Source organism: Gopherus flavomarginatus, chromosome 12 (genome assembly GCF_025201925.1).
Source record: "Gopherus flavomarginatus isolate rGopFla2 chromosome 12, rGopFla2.mat.asm, whole genome shotgun sequence".
Classification (NCBI taxonomy): domain Eukaryota; kingdom Metazoa; phylum Chordata; order Testudines; family Testudinidae; genus Gopherus; species Gopherus flavomarginatus.
Window position 1 is genome coordinate 16,311,247 of NC_066628.1, and position 16,773 is coordinate 16,328,019.

Genomic DNA, 16,773 nt, shown 5'->3' on the forward strand with positions numbered 1-16,773 from the left:
GCTTTATACAGGGTAAAACGGATTTATTTGGGTTTAGTCCCCATTGGAAGTTGGGTATCTGAGTACTAAAGACAAACACTCTTCAGTGAGCTGTTTTCTGGTAAACCTGCAGCTTTGGGGTAAGTAATTCAGATTCTGGGTCTTTGTTGGAGCAGACGGGAGTGTCTGGCTCGGCAAGACGAGGGGCTGGAGTCCTGAACTGGCAGGGAAAACACCACTTAGGTGTTAGTCTTAAGCCCTATCCAAACCCTAGCTCATAACCAACAGGAATTAAAGTATAAGTTTTTCTTTAAACCTTCAATGGGGCCATTCATGTTTAGAGTTAGAATGTGCTGAAGTGGCTGCAGAATCAGGGCCTTTGTACAGAATATTCAAAGTGAATTTTAATTTCATAATCATGCGTTTTTGGACCAGATCCTCAGCTGGTGTAAATTCTCAGAGATCTATTGACTTCAACAGAGCTATGACAAGTTAAACCAGCTGAGAATTAGCCCCTTGATTTTTCAGGAACCTATATCTGATACTTCCTTTTATTCAATGAAACAAAACACAACATGTTTAAAATGTATCCAGCAAAACATCTCAAAGTCCAAACACAGAGTACTTTTGGTAAGCTGTTTGTAAATGAGCGATGGAGTAAGATATAGTCACAAAAATATTTGCTAAATAAGACTTCTTAAGAAGGACTTAGAAAATCATGATGCAGACAAGGACAATCATTAACTGGAAAAGAAATACAAATAGTTTTTATAGATTATTTGTTATCTATCTATCTAGCTAACATAATTCACAATCAAACAAGTAACTTACACCAGTGTTTATGTCACTACTGAGTGGAGCCCAGAGACTTTGGGACAGAACCTCATCAGTATTAAACTGGTGATGTCAATAGGTCTAATCTACATTGATGCTGTGTTTAGATGAGTTGGGATATCAGACCCTTACATTTCTGCCACATTCGCTTTCTCCAGGGGTCTGTTGCCAATTCTGGATCCTTTTTGTATGTAGGCTATTGGCCAAATCCGAATTTCTTTGAGGTGAGGGGCTACACCTCAGTGACTTCAATGAGATCCAAATTTGGCCTCATTATCCCTAGTTAGATTTTCTTTAGAAAACACTGGAACAAGTTTCTCTTCAAAACAGTCTTTGCACCATAGCAAGAATGACACAGTTCTTACACTGAGTAGATGAGTGAGGTATTATCTTTTACTGGACCATCTTCTGTTGGTGAGAGGGACAAGCTTTCAAGCTGCACGGAGCTCGTCTTCAGGTTAAAATAATAAAAGACAGCTTCCTGAGGCTCCTAACATGTCATTAATAAAACAATAATTTCCCAACAGTATATACATAATCATTTCAGGAGGAACTTAGCCATGCAGAAACTTCGTTTGCTCTCTTTTGTCATTGTGGGGAGCATACCTACAGCTCATTCAGAAAACTCCATCAAAGAGATGACATAGGAGCAGGCTCAAGAGAAAACAAACATTGAAAATCCTGTCTAACCAAACAGTCAATATCTCTCCAGGCCTTCCCACCTGCAAACCCACTTAGAACAAAGAAACAAATGAAAACAACAAACAACTAAACAACAATAAACTAAAAATATGACAAACGAAGAAACCTAAAACAAATGCATTGATACCTCAGTCAGAGTTGCTATCCTGAAAAATAAGAAGAGCCAGAGAACCCATTAGGAACTTTTCGATGCTACTGATTCTATGTGCAAGATTATCACATAGAATGGTGATGGCTAGCAGTAGATAGATGGGTAGATAGATAGATAGATATGTTACCCTTCTACTTCTCTGAGCTGGCAGCAACAAGGGCCGGGTTCAGTATCCAAGGGTTCCCGTTTCAATAACGCAATGCAAAACAATGTGGCATCATATTGGGGAAACACCACAAACAGGATTCATAACATAAACCATGAACAAAAGACCCACCAAGTAAGTTTTGACAATGTCCTTTTCCCCTTATGGTCTTAAATCCAATCACTCTGAAGTCCAACAGCCCCAAAGTCTCTGTCCCTGGTCAGTGCCACTCCAAAGTTCAAAAGTTTATCTGCAGAGTTTTACAACCTCAGCCTGGGTGGAAATGGGGGGGGGCACACAGGGTGTTAAGGGGCACCTTATGTGGTTCAAGGCCAACTGCCTCACCTCTCCATGGCATTCTGCTGCAGCCCTCACCACAAACAGCTCCACTCCACCAGCCGACCCATGAGACTCTCCAACCATCCCCGCAAACCACTCCACTCGCTCACTGTTCCGTGGGCCGGACAAACCGTTCCACAACCTGCTCAGCTCCACTCACCGGTCTGTGGGCCACTCCAACCATCCTGCAAACTTCTCTGCTCTGCCAGCTGCTTAGCAATATATCTTCAGGCTCCCCTACTATTTAACACAGCACTCAGCTCAGTAAGTTTAACTCTTTTAGTGATCGTAGCTTGGAGTAGGGGAGTCTTGGTGCTGGTGCACCATTGGCCCAAAGTGAATTCAGCTCAGCAGCTTTTAGCTAGATTACTAATGAAACCAAACTTAGCTGTGCTACTCAATAGTGAAGAGAAGAGAAGAGAAGAGAAGAGAAGAGAAGAGAAGAGAAGATGCATTGGTGTTGCAGGGACCCATACTCTCAGGTACACATACCAATCCCCAGCCCCTTTCCATTCACTGAGTTTTGGAACCCTTGTCCCTCATCTAGCGAGTGCTACTAAGTTGATGGTGAGATCCTCTGCCATTAAAACAGGTTCACAGTCCCTCATTCAAATAGTCAGGGTAACAACACTTTATTCCTCCTGCCCCAATAACAGAGAAATTGAGGATCCCACAGCTGTCAAAGAGACCATTTTAGGCTGCCGTGGGCGATGCTAGGCAGGGTGGGTGTGCCTATGCAAACAAGATCAGCCCCTGATATTCTTTGCCACATTAGCCATAATTCACCACCAGATGACAGGGTACAGCTCATCCTGACTCTGTTGATAGATAGATAGATAGATAGATTCCAGTCTAAATTACTTTGATAAAAATGTACAGTAACAACTATTTTTCTTGACTTCAGTTTGTCTGGATTTTTCTCAGTGGAACTACCCAATTTTGCATAAACAGATTGCACAGTATGTTCTCATGAAGCCAATAATCTCATCAGCCAATTATATTTATAAAAAACACAGAATGAAACTGTGATCAGTGGAGAAATATAAACATTTTATTCTTGCTGAATAACCTCCAACCTATCAGTTTACTCAGTGCCCTTTTCATTTCCTTGTTTCTCATGCTGTAGGTGACCGGATTCATCACTGGGGGCATTATGGAATAGAGAACAGCCACCAAGAGATTCAGATCTGAGGTTGAGTTGGAGGTGGGTTTCAGAAAGGAAAAGAGGCCAGTGAAAAGTAATAAGGAGACCACAATGAGGTGAGGGAGGCAAGTGGAGAAGGCTTTCTGCCAGCCCTCCTCAGAAAGGATTCTCAGCACAGTTTTGAAGATCTGAACATATGACACAGTTATAAAAGCAAAGCAGCTTAAACATAAAAGCACACTAAGAGAAATAAGAACAATTTCACCAAGATATGAGTCAAAGCAGGCAAGATGGAGGAGCTGAGGAATTTCACAGAAGAACTGATCCACCATATTGCCTCCACAGAAGGATATCGCAAATGTTTTTCCCTGTGTGCAGTGCAGAATAAAGAATACCACTGATCCAGGCACTGGCTGCCATTTGGACACAAGCTCTCCTGTTCATCGCCATCTCATAGTGCAGTGGTTGGCAGATGGCGACGTATCGGTCGTATGCCATGATGGTCAATATGGCAAAATTTGCTGAAGCAAAGAATAAGAAAAAAAGACTTGGGCAACACAGCCAGAATATGAAATCAATCTGGTGTTCATGAGGGAATTGACCATGGATTTGGGGATGGTGACAGAGATGTAGCCAAAGTCTAATATGGACAGATTAATCAAGAAGAAGTACATGGGGTTGTGAAGGTGATGGTCGAGGGCCATGGCTGTGAGGACGAGAAGATTCCCCATCACGGATATCAGGTAAAGCACTAGAAATACAATAAAATGTAAAATCTGCAATTCCCTAATGGCAGAGAATCCCAGGAGAAGGAATTCAATTACAGTGGTTTGGTTGGACATTTTCTTCCTCAGTACACTGTGGGATGGCTGTGGAGGGAATGAGAAGAACAATGGTCAAGATTAGAGTGACACAGAGAATGGCTCTGTTTCTCCTTTTCCTGATATTTCATTATATGAATGTCAAAGGTGCACAGAACTCATCACTTACAATGAGTAGGTATTGTAAGTGCTTCTCTCCTCTGACAATCAGTCAATCCCATTATCGCACTATTGTAACCTCCCTTAAACTCAGCAGAGCTTCGTCACTTTACCAGATCTGAGGATTTGGCCCAAGGTGTAGCTTGATAAAATGCACTATGAATGATGCAACAATTCTTGCAAGGAAGGATCCCCCATTGCGACTATCACCAAGCTCACACCTTGGGCATGAAACTAATAGACTAAAATACCATCACTGCCTGATTCCCACTTTGTAGGGCAATATGACGTAGACTACTCCAGTATCGCATGTAGCAGCTCATCTGTGTTGTTTTTATCCCAAGCTCTGTGCCTAGACAGCCTGCTGCCTGCTTCCAAATTGATTTATGGCAACAACCCACACCTGCACTTCTGCCTGCATGTAACAATGGGCTAGCAGCATCCCTCCATCATTGCTATGTTGTATCGTTTACTCTGTGCTGTGCAGTGCAGAGGCTGTCACGACATTTGAGCTCTATTCTTGTCTCTGCTAGCGACATGCTGTGTGACCTTAGCCCAGTCATTTCATTTCTTTCTGCTTCTGATTCCCTTCCCTCCCTTTCTCTGCCCTGTCTACCAGGACTGTAAGGGCTTTCGGAGAGGGACTGTGGGGCAGATTGTTAAAGGTATTGAGGCACATAGTGGGATTTTCAAAAACATCTAGGCCCTCCAAACCCCTTGAAATCAATGAGTTGTAAGCTTCTAGGTGCTTCTGAAAGTCTCACTAGGCACCTAAATACTTTTGAGAACATGGCTCCATGGAGCTAGACCAAGAGATCAGGGTTCTACTCCCAGTGAACTCTCAGATGTCCTTGAATGTGGTCAGGAGAGACAGGCTTTGGCTGCCTGGTTCAACTCTAAACCGGGGTTTAAAGAGACGAGTCCATATAAAACATTCTGTGTGCTGCCAACTTTACTGGTTATTTAATTGTGACCTCTATGCAACTGTCCCTTTGAAAGAGAAATCACACAGATGAAATAGAATAAATGGGTTTGAAATCAAGCTCTTATCAGGCAATATTAACGTTCTGACATTTATGTAAAATTTACAGCTGTTTGGAAATTTTCAGCTGTGTTATTTCTAATGGAGATTGTTTTTTCATCTAAATAACATCACCACCAACAAAATCATAGAATCTGTTTGCTTACCTCAAACATTTTGATATTCTTCTGTAAAGAAACTGAAAACTCAAAAAACACTTTTTTTTGGTTTTGTGATAAAAAAATCTAGTTTTCAGGAGAAAGTTTCCATTTGCCAAAAAATGGGGGAAAATATCAATTTGAGTTTTCTGTGAAAAATCAACATTTTCCCAGACGGTGGAAAAATTCCAGTCAGCAGCAGGTATTGCATTAAACTATGAGTAAAAGTCTTAGTGAGTTCATAATGTAAGTCTTATTTAGCATCATAATTTCCCCCCATATGTTGATCCCACAACATATTTAATTGAAATAGCAAACTTACTGTGCTGATCTTTGTGTAATTTTTCCCAGAATATGACACATTCAGTCTTCTAGCACCAGGATTCATTGGTCAATACCTATCTATATACCAGAATCTAGAAGCTGAAGACACAGGTATCAGAGAATCCTTTCCCCACCTCCTCATTCTGAAACTGAACTGGACTCAAACCTGTTGGCTCTGCAGATGAGCTGTGTGTAGCTGGCGTTGAGCATCACTGGGATTAAAGGACTGATGCTGTGGAAAGATGATTTATTCATATCTAATTCCTAAGGGCTAGTGGAACTCACTGCCTGGAGCCCTGCACAGCTCAGCAGCAGAGGCCCCCAGGCAAGTGCACAGATGAATAGGTGATAAAGCCAAAAGAGCCATTCTGTCCCTCAGCTCTGAACTCCACATAACACCGGGCCCACGCTCTCCCCCGGCATTCCCTGATTCCAGCCCAGCTTCGCTGCTATCTGTGGGCCAGGTTTTCAAAGGTGAAACAGGCACTAATGGAGATTGATCAATGCTCCTAAATGAGTTAAGTGTCTAAGTCCCATGGTAACTCAGTGGGAGAGAGGAGCTTAACCTGCTTAGATGTTATTGTCAATTCCAATAGGCACCTGTCTCCTTCTTTAGGTGCCTTTGTAATCCTGCTCCTGTGTCTATCTTGTTCATGCCAAGGCCCAGGCGTCTCTTGAATTTCACATAATGTAGGCTGGGATTCGCAAAGAAGCCTATGGGAGTAAGGTGTGTACATCTTGAGAATCCCAGCCTGAAATGGTAACTAGTACAGCCAGGGATCTAGAGAGAGGAGGTCACAAGATGCCAAGAATTCTTGTAATTTAAGCCTAACTATGCAGCTATGTTAATTCAATTCTCTGTGCCTCACTTCACCAAAATCTGGGGCATAATAATTGAGACTGGATGAGAAAATAGATAATGAAACTTTTATTTAGAGATGATCCATGATTCAGTTTTGTTGGAGCTTTTCATGAATTTTCATAGATCTGGGTGAAATATTTGTCTTTTTTTTCCCCAGCAGAATTTGCCTGTGTTCCACAGGAATATAGGAACCAGTCTGTCTTTAGTCAACAGAGGAAAAACCCCTGCTGTGATGGAAACACTTGCCAGATTGCTTTCTGGGGAAGACAGCTATGGGAATGGATCCAGGGAATAGTTCTGTATCTCAGAGCTGTTTGGACACTTTCAGGGAACATTCCAGCTGCAAGACAGAGATCCCCAAAGTTATCTTGGGTAACCCTGAGAGACTTATGGAAAACTAGCAGATTACCACATCTTTGCTGTCACTTTGGACTGACACACTTGGACTGTCCAAACCCGTTAATGTCTTTTGCCTGCTTTAGCCTCTCAATAACTTTCATTTCTTTTCTTAGCTAATAAACTTTTAGTTAGTTTACTAGAGAAATTGGCTGCCAGCATTGCCTTTGGTATGAGATATAGAGTATCCACTGACCTGGGATAAGTGACTAACCCTTTGGGGTTGGGAGGAACCTAATATAATGTGATTTTTTTGTTTTAAGAACCTTTTATACCAAAGTCCAGTTTATCTGGGTGGTAAGATTGGCTGGAGAGCCTAGGGGACTGTCTGTGATTCCATGGTAATACTAATATAGTAAGACAGGGGTTCATATTTATTACTGGCTTGGTAACATCTAATTATAGAATATACCACCAGGTTGAGGTGTCTGCCCTGTGTTCTGACAGTCTGACCTGAGATTGGCACTCACGGTTGTGAGCCATTCCAGACAGCATGACAGCAGTGACTGGCGAATAATGGTCCAGTGGTTTAGACACTAACCTGGAACCTGAGGGACCCAGCTCAGCTACCTGTTTTGCCATGGATTTCCTGTGTGATCTTGGGCACGTCATTCTTTCTGGACAACAATTCCCATCTATAACATGGATATAATAGTACTCTCCTGCCTTATAGGGATGGGGTGAGGATAAATATATTAAATAGTTAGTGTTTAAAACAGAAGTGGTTCGAAACTTTGTTTCCTCATGAAAATTTTGGGTTTTTTGTCAAAGAAAACCCCCAACATTTCTCAACACCAAACTTTTTTGTCTGACAACTGTCAAAAACCATTAAATTAAATTTAAAAATACAATTTTCAGCCAAAAAAATGTGTTTTTCTGGTTTTCATTTCTTTAAATGAAAAACAGAAAAATTTCAAGGAAACTGGAGACTTTCTGTGAAAATTTTGTTTGGTGAACCTTGCAATTTTTCCATTGGAAAACATTGTGCTAGAATGTTTTTGAGCACTCCTGGCTCAGATACTGCAGTCATGGCAGCCATATAGACACTTTAGATAGACAGAGCAGTGAATAATAGAGCTTTTTTTCCCGATTATCTATAGAGTTGAGTTATGACAGTTCTTTCTATAAGAGGCTATCATGAGGCTGACGTCATTATCAGATTAAATTAATCCATGGGCACCATTTAATTTGGTGCCTGAATGGGAACTGAGTTTTTCTGAGCTGGCCTCTGGGCATTAGGAACAATTTACATTCCATATGCAGCACTGGATGAATTGATTTTTCACCTGCTCTGAAGCACCAAGTATTGGCTATTGCCCAGAGCCACCAAGTATGTCAGTGGCAAAACCAAAAACCAAGTCCCATGGGAGCTAAGTGCATAATACCTTGGAGGACCTGGGCCTAGAACAAGCTCTGAATTCCTATCTACTGCACGAACTTGCTTAGACTCCCCTTGACAATTAAAACCCAAATATGTAATTTTTTGCACAATTCTGGAGTCCTTTCAGGATGCAGAATAAAAGTGACTTTTGAAAATCATTATTGCAAATTTTGTTTTAAAATTAACAAGACAACAAATACAAATGTTGAAGGACCCCTAAAATGAGCTGAACTTGGCATGTGAGGAAATGATGCATTGTAAGCATTACCTTTGAACGAACTAAAATCTCACCATCTTAAGAGCTGCAGAAAGACAGCAGCTTTTGATTTTATTTTTTTTTACCAGGCTCAGTGGTAAGTCATTATTAATGTTCACTTCCAAACGTACACATGCACAAAATAATATTTGCCCATCAATACAGAAGCATGCACCCATGAAACATGGACAATAATCCTGTCACAACTCACATGTTGTCACACAATATTTTTCATTAATACACAATATTGTGTATTCACTAACAGAACTATAATGCACACTTGCACTCCAGAAGAAGCACTGACAACACAGAGAAAAATTTCACAATATTTTTCAGTAATAAACACATGATATAGTGCATTCACATCATGTATGTTCTCAAGGACACAAACAGGAATAGAAATCTCACATGCACATTGATTTCAACTCAGGTATACACTCACAATAATGTACACTGACAACAACACATGTGAGCAGTGTACTTGACTAGCAAACACACACTGAAAGCAAAATCTCAGTATATTGCACTCATAATATAATCTCACAAAAGAAACACGTAAACCAGATTGTGACAAAGTTCCTCCTCTACCTTGGTGGGTCCTGTACTTATTGGCAGATTTGCTCACCTCAGTGATCTTCCCCACAATCTGGATCAACTCCTTCTGTGTCTGATCAGGAGTTGGGAGGTTTGAGCAGAAGCCAGGTCGTCCCTCTACTCGGGGTTCCAGCCCAGGGCCCTGTGGATTGCAACTGTCTATAGTGCCTCTTCTAACAGCTGTGTGACAGCTACAACTCCCTGGGCTACTTCCCCATGGTCTCCTCCAAACACCTTCTTTATCCTCACCACAAGACCTTCCTCCTGGTGTCTGATAATGCTTGTACTCCTTAGTCCTCCAGCAGCACACCCTCTTGCTCTCACTTCTTGCTCCTCACATACACTTCCTCTTCTCTGGCTCCTCCTCACCTGACTGGAGTGAGTTCCTTTTTAAACCCAGGTGACCTGATTAGCCTGCCTTGATTGGCTGCAGGTGTTCTAATCAATGTAGCTATCTCTACTGCCTTCTAGAAAGATCTTAATTGGCCCAAGGTTCCTTGATTAACCTGGAGCAACTGCCATTTGGTTATCACGGTCCTAGGGATTTGTTTAGCCTGGGGCTAACATACCTGTTCCCCAGTACTTTACTGTAGCCATCTGGCCTTACCCCATCACACAGATCTACACTAGAAACTTTCACCATCATAGCAATGACAGCTTGAAAGTGTGATTTTTTTGCAACATTTCTATACTAATAAAATCCCTAGTGTAAATATGGTTAAACCAGCTTAAAAATGCTTCTGCGATGTGGCTTGTTTCTCTCAGAGAACCTGTGTAAGCAATACCAGAAAAACTACTAGTACATTTACCTCAGAAAATTTTATTTGTATTGCTATATCAATAAAACTTTTCCAGTGTAGACCTGGCGATACACTGACTTGCAATACATTCTCACTCTTCTTCTCATATAAACACTGTGATGGTACCTCCCATAAGGCTTTATGGAAATGTGCTTAGAATGTGTTTTATGCTACATATGCCATGAAACATATCTCCGTAAAGCTTATGATCTACTGAATGTATTAATCCTGTTTGTATGCATGTATCATTTTTGTTTTTGAAGTTATGAACATTATGAATATTGGCTATACACTTGCCTGATTTCTAAGTAGCCTTAGTTAGAACATTTGGTCACCTCTTGGGAAAGAAATGTGCAGGTTAAGTGCTCAGTCAGGAAGCACTTAACAGACAAAAGAGCATGAAAGACTCCAATCCACATAAGAAGTCTACCTGAGGATGTTCAAGGTATGTGGGTAATGGCTGCTACTTTCATGTCCTGAGTCATGCATGGGCAGGTGACTTGCTTATGTGATTCCAAATCTCCATTTTATGACTGTATTCTACACAGGGGGAGGGAGAGGTGTGTACCCAGAAGAGAAAATCTATTTAAACCCTTAGGAGACCCCCTCCATGTTGTCCTCAGCTGGCTAAAGAGAGAACCTCTCCACCCACCCTTCCACCCGCCACTCCCCTAGTATAGTTAAAGAAACTGGAACAAAGAACAGTAACTACAGGGCGTGTGAGTGATTGCTGGACCCAGGCTAAAAGGAGATTAGTCTGTAAATGGGAGCATTCTGGAACTGGTGAGATTATATGTATTCAGTTTGATTAGACACAGATTTGCGCATTTTGTTTTATTTTGTTTGGTGACTAATTTGTTCTGTCTTCTACTACTTGGAACCACTTCAACCTTACTTTCTGTATTTAATAAAATCACTGTTTACGTATTAATTAACTCAGAGTATGTATTAATACCTCAGGGAACAAATGACTGGGCATATCTCTCTCTCAGTGTTATAGAGAGCAAAAAATGTATGAGTATACCCTGCATAAGCTTTATACGGGGTAAAACAGATTTATTTGGGTTTAGACCCCATTGGAAGTTGGGCACCTGAGTGCTAAAGACAAACACACTCCTGTGAGCTGTTTTCAGGTAAACCTGAAGATTTGGGGCAAGAAATTCAGACCCTGGGTCTTTGTTGGAGCAGACAGGAGTATCTGGCTCAGCAAGACAAGGTGCTGGAGTGGAGTCCTGAGCTGGCAGGGAAAACAGGAGCAGAGGTAGTCTTGGCATATCAATTGGCAACTCCCAGGGGGGGTTCTGTGATCCAAACCGTCTCTCTCTCTCTCTCTCTCACACACACACACACACACACACACACACAGATTATCCTCCATTTACACAGACAACCTGCCAACCTGAAACATATTCTCACCAGTAACTGCACACCGCACCATAATAACTCTAGCTCAGGAACCAATCCATACAACAAACCTCGATGCCAACTCTGCCCACATATCTACACCAGCGACACCATCACAGGACCTAACCAGATCAGCCACACCATCACTGGTTCATTCACCTGCACATCCAGCAATGTAATATACGCCATCATATGCCAGCAATGCCCCTCTGCTATGTACATCAGCCAGACTGGACAGTCTCTACGGAAAAGGATAAATGGACACAAATCGGACATTAGGAATGGCAATATACAAAAACCTGTAGGAGAACACTTCAACCTCCCTGGCCACACTATAGCAGACCTTAAGGTGGCCATCTTGCAGCAAAAAAACTTCAGGACCAGACTTCAAAGAGAAACTGCTGAGCTTCAGTTCATCTGCAAATTTGACACCATCAGCTCAGGATTGAACAAAGACTGTGAATGGCTTGCCAATTACAGAACCAGTTTCTCCTCTCTTGGTTTTCACACCTCAACTGCTAGAACAGGGCCTCATCCTCCCTGATTGAACTGACCTCGTTATCTCTAGCTTGCTTGCTAGCATATATATACCTGCCCCTGGAAATTTCCATTACATGCATCTGAGGAAGTGGGTATTCACCCACGAAAGTTCATGCTCCAAAACGTCTGTTAGTCTATAAGGTGCCACAGGATCCTTTGCTGCTTTCACAGATCCAGACTAACACGGCTACCCCTCTGATACTTGGCCTCCATTTACTGCCATTGGTTCAAAGTATCACCCCCATCAAGTTATTTGGGTACCTAAGTCTTATTTTCAAAAGTGACTTTGACACTCATAAATATAATAGGGCCAGATTTTTAAAGGCATTTAGGAGGATTACCTAAAGAACCTAGAGTCTAACTAATTTCTTTGAGCATAAGCTTGTGTGGGCTAAAACCCACTTGATCAAATGTATGGAGTTGAAAATACAGTAGGAAGATATATATACATACAGAGAACACGAAGAGGTGGGGGTTGCCATACCCATTCTGAGACAAATCAATTAATTGTGGGATAACATCAGCAGGAGAAAAAAAACTTTTGTAGTGTTATCAGGATGGCCAATTTCAAACAGTTGAAAGAAGGTGTGAGTAACAGTAGGGGGGAAATTAGCATGGGGAAATAGTTTTAGTTTGTGTAATGACCCATCCACTCCCAGTCTTTATTCAGTTTGATGGTGGCCAGTTTGCAAATTAATCTCAATTCTGCAGTTTCTCATTGGAGTCTGTTTTTGAAGTTTTTTTGTTGAAGTGACACTTTTAGGTCTGTAATTGAGTTTCCAGGGAGGTTGAAGTGTTCTCCAACTGGTTTTTGAATATTATAATTTTGACATCTGATTTGTGTCCATTTATTCTTTTGCATAGAGACTATCCAGTTTGGCCAATGTACATGGCAGAGGGGCATTGCTGGCACATTATGGTATATATCACATTGACAGATGTGCAGGTGAACGAGCCTTTTATGGTTTGGCTGATGTGATTAGGTCCTATGATGGTGTCCTTTGAAAAGACATGTGAACAGAGTTCGCAAGGGGGTTTGTTGCAAGGATAGGCTCCTGGGTTAGTGTTTTTTTTGTGTGGTTGCTGGTGAGTATTTTCTTCAGCTTTGAGGGCTGTCTGTAAGTGAGTATTGGCCTGTCTCCCAAGGTCTGTGAGAGTGAGGGATCATCCATCAGTATACGTTGTAGATCCTTGATAGTGCGCTAGAGAGGTTTAAGCTGGGGGCTGAAAGAAATGGCTAGTGGCATTCTGTTACTTTCTTTGCTGGGCCTGTCCTTTAATAGATGACTTCTGAGGAGGACATCCAGGAAGGAGAGGTTGGTGATGAAGGGGCAAACTGCACTGGTGAGTCTGGAGAAGAAGACTCAGAGAGTCTGGGTTTGAGATAAACTGTTATTTCTTATAAATAATCCAGAACCCAGAAAGGGAGAATAATCCAAAGCTCCAATTCTTGGGCTTTATTTGACTGAGAAAGGAGTAACTTGTACGGTGTCAGGGTCTGACACCAGTTTGGAGTTAGCCTTAAGCCCTATCCATAACCCTAACCCATAACCAACAGGAATTTAAGTATAAGTTTTTCTTTAAACCTTCAATGGGACCATTCGTGTTTAAAGTTTAGAAAGTGCTGAAGTGGCTGCAGAATCAGGGTCTTTGTACAAAATATTCAAAGTGAGTTTTAATTTCATAATCATGAGGTTTTGGACTAGATCCTCCGCTGGTGTAAATTCTCAGAGATCTATTGACTTCAACAGAGCTATGACAATTTAAACCATCTGAGAATTAGCCCCTTGATTTTTCAGGAACTCTTGTGTGATATTTCCATTTATTCAGTGAAACAAAACATAGCATGTTTAAAATGTATCCAGTCAAAACAGCTCGAAGTCCAAACACCAAGTACTTTTGATAAGCTGTTTGTAAAAAAGCGATGGAGTAAGATATAGTCATAAAAAATTTTTGCTAAATAAGGCTTAATAAGAAGGACTTATAAGAAACTCATAATGTGGACAAAGACAATCACTACCAGGAAAAGCAGCACAATAATTTTCATAGATTATTTATTATCTAGCTTTCTAGCTAACATAATTCACAATCAAAGAGAAATCTATCATTCTGACTAAATTTGGTTATGTGTTAGGAGAAGAAATGGTCCTATCTGTCTGTCTCTCTGTCTAATCCCATGATCTGTTTTTGTCTGTCATATGTGTAGTGTCCAGAGCCATGCACAAAGATGGTATTCTAATACTAATAACTTCTGAGATCCTTTCTCAGCTTGGAAGTGAGTAGATCTACATGGGATAGTGTATGGAACACCAGATCAATGCATGTGATGGCACTTTTCCACTTACACCAAGGCTAGAACGAAACAACTCCAAACAAGTAATTTACACCAGTGTTTATGTTACTACTGTGTGAAGCCCAGAGACATTGGGCCAAAACCTCATCAGTATTAATTTGGTGATGTCAACTGGTCTAGTCTACATTGGTGCTGGTGTAGATGAGTTGGGATATCAGACCCTTACATTTCTATCACCCTCACTTTCTCCAGGGGTCTGTTGCCAATTCTGGATCCTTGTGTATATAGGCTATTGGCTAAATCCTAATTTCTTCGAGGTGAGGGGCTAAACGTCAGTGATTTCAATAAGATCAAACTTGGCCTCATTATCCCAAGATAGATTTTCTTTAGAAAACACTGGACAAAGTTTCTCTTCAAAACAGTCTTTTTACAATAGCAAGACTGGCATAGTACTTGCATAGAGAAGATGGGTGAAGTAATATCTTTTATTGGACCATCTGCTGTTGGTAAGAGGGACAAGCTTTCGAGCTACATGGAGCTCTTCATCGGGTTAAAATAATAAAAAAAATCTTCCTGAGGCTCCTAGCATGTCATTAATAAAACAATAATATCCCAACAGTATATACATAATCATTTCAGAAGGAACTTAGCCATTCAGAAACTTCCCTTGCACCCTTTTATGATTGTGGGGGGCAAAACTTCAGTTCACTCAGAAAACCTCATCAAAGATATGACATAGGAGCTCTCAAGAGAAGGCAAACATTGAAAATCCTGTCTAGCCAAACACTCAAAATCTCTCCAGGCCTTCTCACCTGTAAATCCACCTGGAACAAAGAAACAAATAAAAACAACAAACACCTAAACAAAAATAAACTAAAAATCTGACAAACAAAAAAACCCAAAGAACAAATGCATTGATACCTCAGTCTGAGTTGCTATCCTGAAAAATAAGAGGAGCCAGAGAACCCACTGGGAACTTGGCTATAGCTACTGATTGTATGTGCAAGGTTATCACATAGAATGTTGATGGCTAGCAATACATAGATAGATAGATAGGTAGACAGGTAGATAGATAGATAGATAGATGGATTCTGATCTTCATTGCATTGATGTAAACCTCTAGTAACTACCTTTTTTCTTGACTTAAGTTTATCTTGATTTTTATTACTGGAAATACCTAATTCTGGATAATAAGATTGCACACTATTGTTTCATGAAAGCAATAATATCATCAGCTGATTATTTTTATAAAGAAACACAGAATGAAACTGGGATCAGTGGAGAAATATAGACATTTTATTCTTGCTAAATAATTTCCAGCCTATCAGTTTACTCAGTGTACCTTTCATTTCCTTGTTTCTCATGCTGTAGATGATCGGATTCATCATTGGGGGCATTATGGAATAGAGAACAGCCACCAAGGAATTCAGATCTGAGGTTGAGTTGGAGGTGGGTTTCAGGAAAGCAAAGGTGCCAGTGAAAAGGAATAAGGAGACCACAATGAGATGAGGGAGGCAGGTGGAAAAGGCTTTATGCCGGCCCTCCTGAGAAGGGATTCTCAGCACTGTTTTGAAGACCTGAACATACGACACAATTATAAAGGCAAAGCAGATTAAAGATAAAAGCATAAAAAGAGAGATAACAACAACTTCACCAAGATATGAGTCAGAGCAGGCAAGATGGAGGAGCTGAGGAATTTCACAGAAGAACTGATCCACCATGTTGCCTCCACAGAAGGATATCGCAAATGTGTTCCCAGTGTGCAATGCAGAGCACAGAATACCACTGATCCAGGCACTGGCTGCCATTTGGACACAAGCTCTCCTGTTCATCACCATCTCATAGTGCAGTGGTTGGCAGATGGCGACGTATCGGTCGTACGCCATGATAACCAGTAAAGCATAATTTGCTGAAGCAAAGAATATGTAAAAAAAGACTTGGGCAACACATCCAGAATAAGAAATCAATCTAGTGTTCATGAGGGAATTTACCATCGATTTGGGGATGGTGACAGAGATGTAGCCAAAGTCTAGGATGGACAGATTAATCAAGAAGAAGTACATGGGGATGTGAAGGTGATGGTCGAGGGCTATAGCTGTGATGATGAGAAGGTTCCCCAGCAGGGATATCAGGTAAAGCACTAAAAACACAATAAAACATAAAATCCGCAGTTCCCAAACGTCAGAGAATCCCAGGAGAAGGAATTCGGTAATGGCGGTTTGGTTGGACATTTTCTTCCTCAGTACACTGTGTGATGCCTGTGCAGGAAATGAGAAGGACAATAGTGAGGACCAGAGTGACAGAGAGAATGGCCTGCTTCTCCTTTTCCTAATATCTCATTATAAGGATGTCAAAGGTGCACAGAACTCCTCACTTACAATGACTAGGTGTCGTTAGTGCTCCTTACCTCTGACAATCAATCAGTCACATTATCACACTAGAGTAACCGCCTTTAAACTTAACATATCTT

General features: G+C 41.1%; 1 protein-coding gene across 1 annotated transcript; it reads right to left on the reverse strand.

The window, feature by feature from the left end:
- Positions 1 to 15,577: 15,577 nt before the first annotated feature.
- Positions 15,578 to 16,561, reverse strand: LOC127032878 (olfactory receptor 14A16-like). The gene has a single exon (XM_050920472.1). It carries the CDS (start codon positions 16,532 to 16,534, stop codon positions 15,578 to 15,580), a length of 957 nt encoding a protein of 318 aa, XP_050776429.1. The 5' UTR covers positions 16,535 to 16,561.
- Positions 16,562 to 16,773: the final 212 nt, after the last annotated feature.

What these genes read in the sequence shown, in the direction of transcription:
- LOC127032878 (XM_050920472.1), bottom strand. Translation starts at nt 16,534, where the DNA reads ATGTCCAACCAAACCGCCATTACCGAATTCCTTCTCCTGGGATTCTCT.